This window comes from Pinus tabuliformis, chromosome 4_2 (genome assembly GCF_031772625.1).
Source record: "Pinus tabuliformis cultivar Carrire ecotype Pingquan chromosome 4_2, CPIR1, whole genome shotgun sequence".
NCBI classification, from domain to species: Eukaryota; Viridiplantae; Streptophyta; class Pinopsida; order Pinales; family Pinaceae; genus Pinus; species Pinus tabuliformis.
In genome coordinates, this window is record NC_142304.1 from 1,155,726,968 (window position 1) to 1,155,733,735 (window position 6,768).

The following is a 6,768-nucleotide window of genomic DNA, read 5'->3' on the forward strand; positions in this document are numbered from 1 at the left end:
ATGGGTGGTAACCCATGTGGGGACAATTTCCCACAAAACTCTCCACCAAATATTCTCCCAAATCCTCCCAAATGTGCATGGGACTTCACTTTAACTCCCCCATAATTTTCCACCTCATTTCCACAACATTTAGCATGTGTGGATATTTATTTTTCTCCATTTATTTAATTTATGACTTAATTAATTGCTAGATTTCCCACTAAACTTAAGAAAAGTGGGTTTTGAAGATCCAAAACACATTATTAACCCCTCAAAGTGTATAATAGTAGAAAGCTGAGGGTGAGAGGTGTAATTTTGATTACTCATACCCCATACAACTTCTCTAGACTACATTTATGACAATTTAAATACAATTTTATTTGCAATTTTTGACCTGCGGGAAATCTAAAAAATTAAAAAATGACTACCTAGACCTAACCAAATTCCACGAAATTTTTTGTGATCTAGTATGGTAATATACATCGACTCTAGACACTAAGATGTGTCAGGGGCTCAACCTTCAAACCGTCACCCCAGCTTTGGGGTAAAACATGAGTAAAAAAACCTAGAAAATTATCCGTCTCTGAAAAATAAGGGATAATTAACCAGATAAACAAAAAAAAAAAAAAAAAAAAAAAAACTTCAAGGTGTACTCGTTTGCTGATCGAGTCCCAATATCCTAGGGCTGTTACAAACTCAAAACTCGTCATTACTAGTATCACTTATTACAATTCCCCATAGGGTGTGGAATCTGGGTACAAAAAAGATGATGAGAAGATGGAAGTAGAGTTAAAAAACTCTGTTGATTGACGATATCTGATGGTACAAGTGTCCTCTGGATCATCCTTGGGCATGGAGTCTTCATATAATCATCAGGTGCCACTCCAGTGGTCAACAGGTCAAAGTGCCCAGATTTTCTCAATTTTTGTGCCCAACAATGCGGCCTAGATAAACAAAAATAATCCTCCAAAAATCGTAGTCAAAACTAGTCAAAGTGTCCCTGGTCAACGCTAGTCAAACTTGGTCAACTCCTGAAATTTTCGGCCCTGTAATTCTATCCAAAAATTCAACCTCCTTGTGCCACACGTGAGAGAGAGAATGCCCAATAGTTGTACGAACCAATGAGAGGAGAGAGAATAATGTGTCAGTGATGATGATGCAAAATGAGGTGAGAGGTCACTTGTATTTATACAAGTCGACGAGGGTGAAGTGACACATCCATTGGGTTTCATGAGCCTACATGATGATGTGGCCGACCTAAACAATTTGCACATGTGTGGGCATAAATTCAAAAACACACTTTTGCTTGTCCAAATTAGATAATCTTTATATCAATTTTGGTCCTCTCGAAAAGAGAAATTTAATGCAATCATCATCTCCATCAAATAAGCTATCCCGAGGTGAAATTTGGTCCTGGTTTCCAATTTTAACATCATGAAGCAGTGCATGAACTAGTAGCAACTGAGTTTGGCATATATAAAACTACCAATGGAGCAACAAGTGGTTTGGTGGATCCAACAATTGAAATTGTTGATGTTAACTTTGATGAAGAACAATTAATTAGTGATGAGTGGTTGCACATGATGCAACAAAAAGATCTCATTTATATGTTGTTATTTGGTGAGAGAAGCTCACTTGTGTCTAGAAGCCAAATGGAAAACAACCTATTTGCAGCAACAGGGGTCAGTAAAGAAGTGGAAAATGAAGATTACGATACAATGACAGGGGAAGAGGAGAAAGCTCTCACTACAGAGCATAATGAAGATGATTTTAACAATGATTTTGAGTGTACGTGAACAGGACAACAAACTAGTTACAATTATAGCTGAAAGAAAAGATGAAAAAAGATGCAAGAAAGGACATGGAAGTTTTTGAAGACGAAGAAAAAAGCATTGAAATAACCTTTCAACAATTGAGTCAAGAAGAGATCAAATTTTGCTATCAAGAAATATGGCAGAAAGAAGATCAGGAATATAAAGCGCAAGAAGCAAAATGAAATTTACAGTTTGAAAATGAAGAGTTGTGGCAGCAATCCATGAATGAACAAATCTTTAAAGAGGAAGTTGTAGAAGACATGCTCTATTCAAATACAAATACAAGATAAGTTGAAGAAACATTGCAGCAACAGCAAGTGAAGAAATATGGAACTTACAACAAGAAAGCACAGCTAAGAATGAAGCAGTTTCGAGGATATAGAATTCGGAAGAAATGAAAAAGGAAATTCAATATTGTAAAAAGTTTTTGATTCCTTGTAAGCCTAATTGAAACTTAGACCAGCAGGGATGTTTAAGTTAGGTTGATTCATACAGTCGTAAATAAGGGGTATGTTAGAAATAGTAATTACTCCCAAATGCAAATCTAGAAAGATCCAAATCGAGTGTGAGTTTGTCAAGTATGAGTTTGCATGAAGTAGTTAGCTAGAGAACAATCAAGTCTAGTTAAAGTTTGCATGATTTCATATTTAGTAAGTTTGATGTTTATATACCTGTGGTTGGGTCATTGTAATGTAAAGAAAGAAGAAGAAAGATGAGCCGCAACTCAATGGATGTAAAAGAAATCAAATTTGTGTTTGGTAGAGTAATTGAGCAGCAGCTCATGTTTTGTGTGTATATTTTGTGCTTTCCTTTCCAACACAATTGGCTAAATAATTTAATACCCAAAAGCTAATTATTATTGGAGACTCCCATAACACAATCAAGCACCTTCATTTAAAACTATTAAGTTAAATTTTCTTTACTATCCATGAATCCCATGCGTATCACGTGTCAAGAGAACTGAATCATAAGGCATATGTTATAGCAAACTCAGCCGTCAGCGTGGCCAGAGGAACCTTGTTGAATGCTCTAATCCACTCACATGTGTTTGAATCTTAATGGTTAAAAGGCCCCCCATCGGATCAGCATGGCCAGAGGAACCTTGTTGAATGCTCTAATCCCCTAACATGTGTTTGAATCTTAATGGTTAAAAGGCCCCCATCGGATTACGCCCCATGCAAAATCCAACCCCTCGTGGAGCACATGGTGCGGATCGTTGGACGTATGGGGATTATATGAATCAATGCAACATATGCTTCGTTGTGAGCAAGGTTAATTGGAATATGATGGAGGTGAGAAGTCAGGACAAAACGGTGTGGATTGTGGAGAGTTGTGCAGACATGCAAGCTCGGCCAAGCATTAAAACCACCACTATTGTTGATCATACTGTAGAGTTAAATCCCCCTGGGAATCTGGGAAGTTGGCGGTGGATGAAGGACAGTCGTAAATGGCAATGACCCTCGATTCATCATGCAAGGCAGCAAATATGTTGTGGGTTCATCGTACTCACTATGTATTCACGCTTGTCTGCCATCTTCGATTTTCAGATAATATTTCATTCAATGGATCAGTTGGGATGTGTATCTGTTTCAAGGATTTTATAGCAATATATTTCCTGTGCTCCACAACTTTTCAGCATTATTTTGGTGCATATTCCTCATCTGGGGTGGTAGAGTTTGAATATAGATCGAAGATAGCAGGAAACTCTCCTCTCCCCCAGAACGTCACGAGGGGTACATGTCCAGTGATAACTGCAATGTATAGCAAGGGATTTCGGCGTTGTGGGGATGACCAGGAGTCTCGCTCCGTGGAGTCAGAAACACAATTGGAAATTGCCACCCGTAAGTTGAGGGTCGACAGGTTAACGGCCCAATTCAACTCCATATTGGACATTATGGCGAAGCAGCTGCAGCTAATTCACCAATTGAGTGAGGAGATTAACGATCTTTGCCTATACCAGCAAAGTCTCATTGGCACCCTCTACAATGGTCAGCACGCAGTGATTGCTCCAGCATCGCTGGCAAACTCGGCACTTTCTACCGGGACCGTTGTACCCAACCTGAACCGAGTGGCCTCAATGGACATTATGGTGGATTCTAGTCGACTGATCTAGTAATTAAAGTACTGTCTAATCCTAGGCATATTTTATAAAATATATACCTTCAGATATGGTTGGGTATATGTAACAGCACTATGATCTCGCAGACCAGAAAGTTTGAGACTAGTTCTAGGAAATCAGAGTAAATTTGAAGTTCAGTATTTTAAGATGTAATCCTGCTGTGCATTTGCACAGATTTTGCTATTATATAAACCGTTACAATTAAAAGAAATGCTAATCTAAATGGCAAAAGCCTGCTAGGTTGCCCCCACATGGCCTGATATACAGATAATAATGTCTAATACCAGAGAGCTGTTGGGATCACTTGCTTAACTCCTGAGATGCTCCACTATAATCCCATTAACTGATTGCCGACATTGTGCTTGAACCAGATTAATATAACCGTGCAATCGTTTCCTACTCCTAGTCGATATTCGTTCATTGTTGTTCTCAGTGCAATTCTTCGATTTGGTGATTATATCCACACAGTCAATCCCCAATTCAAAGGAGTAATGCGATGAATAGGACAAAGGATAGTATGATGTCAATTCTTTCATAGTCTCTATGTGGGTATGTGTGAGTGATTGATCTGAGACAAATATGCAACACAAAAAAGAAAGCTGTTTTGTACAATGCCTCAAACTTACCTTTCCAAGCTTATGAATCCCTTGCTCCAGGAACATCGATATAACAACGAAGACTGTAAAAACAACTGCAACTGTCCATGTGGGTGCATAAATGAGGGAATCTTCGCCCGCTTCTTCTGCCATTGATCTCTATCGGGAAAACAACAAGCCCTTCTCAGCACAGGAATTGATCCCCAACAAACCATCTGCCACAGTAGATAACATAGAACAACTAATGCGCGAAAAAAATTTAGAACCATTGTTTTCTTGCGATTGTTGAAAGTTGCCGAATCTCTCAATAACTTCAATTACACGATTGGCACAGCTTCTGTAATACATCAAATCTATATTGCTATTATTGCCCTCTCGAAAAAACTGGCGCCTTTTCTAATACAATAGTTTTATTTCAGGGAAATTAATTCAAATATCTATTTTCATTGAATTGAATTAAATGGATTTTAATGATGTGCTTGAAATCTCCAAGGGACCTAATACGGTAGTTTTGTTAGTTTTGTTTTATTTCAGGGAAATTAATTTAAATATCTATTTTCATTGAATTGAATGGATTTTAATGATGTCCACGAAATCTCTTAGTTTAATGGAGTTAATATAATAGTTTTGTCTTATATCTATTTTCATAGTTTAATGGAGTTAATACACTAGTTTTGTCTTATATCTATTTTCATTGAATTGAATTGTTTTGTTTTATTTCAGGGAAATTAATTCAAATATCCATTTTCATTGAATTGAATTATATGGATTTTAATGATGTTCATGAAATTTCACAGTCTAACGGATCATTGGTTATCAACTTAAATCATATTCAATTTTTTTCCATGTTGATTCTGCTATTATATCTAAAGAAATTTGCTATTTTGTGAAGTCTTGCTTCCTCAAAAAGTTCATTGACATTGTTCACCTTTAGACTGTTATCAAATTGATGATGAATAACTTCATACGTTGCACATTGTTTGATAAAATTTCATTATGTTTCTACCACCTCTTTCCTACAAAAATGCAAGTTTGTTCTTCCCAGTCCTCTTTAGGGATCACCCATCTACCAGTTTCACATCTTAGATGATGGGAGCTAGTACTCAGTTGTGCAATTAAAATTTTAGCTTTTCCCTTGATTGAGGAACTCAAATACTCTTTCTCACCATGCTTCCACATAAGGTTAAATTATTTGACATAATATGTTTTTTTTGCCTACCTGTTTTGTCCCCATGGCAGTGCTGAATTTTTCTAATACCCACTTTTTTATCTCCTCCTTAATGTGAGAACAGTCATACAGATTGATGTCCCATTTGCCCAACGACTTTTTATTTTGCTTCATCCATGTATTTTTCCGATGAATTAGCTCTTCCTCCACAACCAATTTGGGCCGTCGGTGCTTATCCATGTTTTCAACCTTCTTTAGCTAACTTAGCAAATGAATGATCATTGAAGCCTCAATTGGAAACATACCAACCTCGACTAAAGGGATATCATATGGGACTGTTGATTTGACTTTGAGGCTACTTGTGACTAGATGCTTTTGGATTCTTTCTATTTGTTGCCATTTGTGGCTTGACATGTTGCTCCCCCATATCTTGCAACCATAGAGGATAACTAACACCACTAATAAACCAAAGAGGGTTTTCTTAGTCTTTCAATCCCATAGTTCTGCTTGTCTACACATGTTCTGAAGAAGGTATGAAGCTTTCCACCCTCTTTGGATTCTCTTTGATCTACATGTCTCCCAGTTGATCCTATAGTGGAAATAAATTCCTAGATACTTGTACTCATCTACAACCTCCAAGGGGCTACCCTTAAAGAGGAAACTATCCTATTGTTTCTTTCTTTTCAAAGAGAAAATCATGACTTTAGTTTTGCTAGTATTTACTTGCATTCCCACATCTTGACAAAAGAGTTCCAGAGCTTTCAAGTGTTCCTTCAAACCTAGTGCAGATTTAGCAATAAGAATAAGGTCATCTACATATAGAAGTAGTTTCACCACATAACTTGCTAATTGGATGCCTCCTTCAGTATTGCTTATCCACTCTTCAAGCTTATCAATATATAGACCAAACATTGTGGGGGAAAGAGGACATCCCTGTTTGACTCCTATGTCACTGCCAATGCATTCAGACATGCCTTCCTTCATTCTGATTTTGGCTCTAGCCCACTCATAAAGCTTATGAACAACCGCCCTATATTCCTTTGGGACCCCTAGTTCTTCCATTCGGCGTCATAGCTTATCTCTAGGGATAGT

The 6,768-nt window shown here is 37.5% G+C and overlaps 1 protein-coding gene across 1 annotated transcript in view; it reads right to left on the minus strand.

The window, feature by feature from the left end:
- LOC149173771 (MLO-like protein 1) overlaps window positions 1–4,821 on the minus strand; it is a 428,691-nt gene extending 423,870 nt beyond the window's left edge. Inside the window, exon 1 of the mRNA XM_089426822.1 lies at window positions 4,539–4,821. Coding sequence (XP_089282948.1) covers window positions 4,539–4,661 — 123 coding nt within the window. The 5' untranslated portion in view covers window positions 4,662–4,821. The remainder of the gene's footprint in view (window positions 1–4,538) is intronic.
- Between the last annotated feature and the right edge of the window lie 1,947 nt (window positions 4,822–6,768).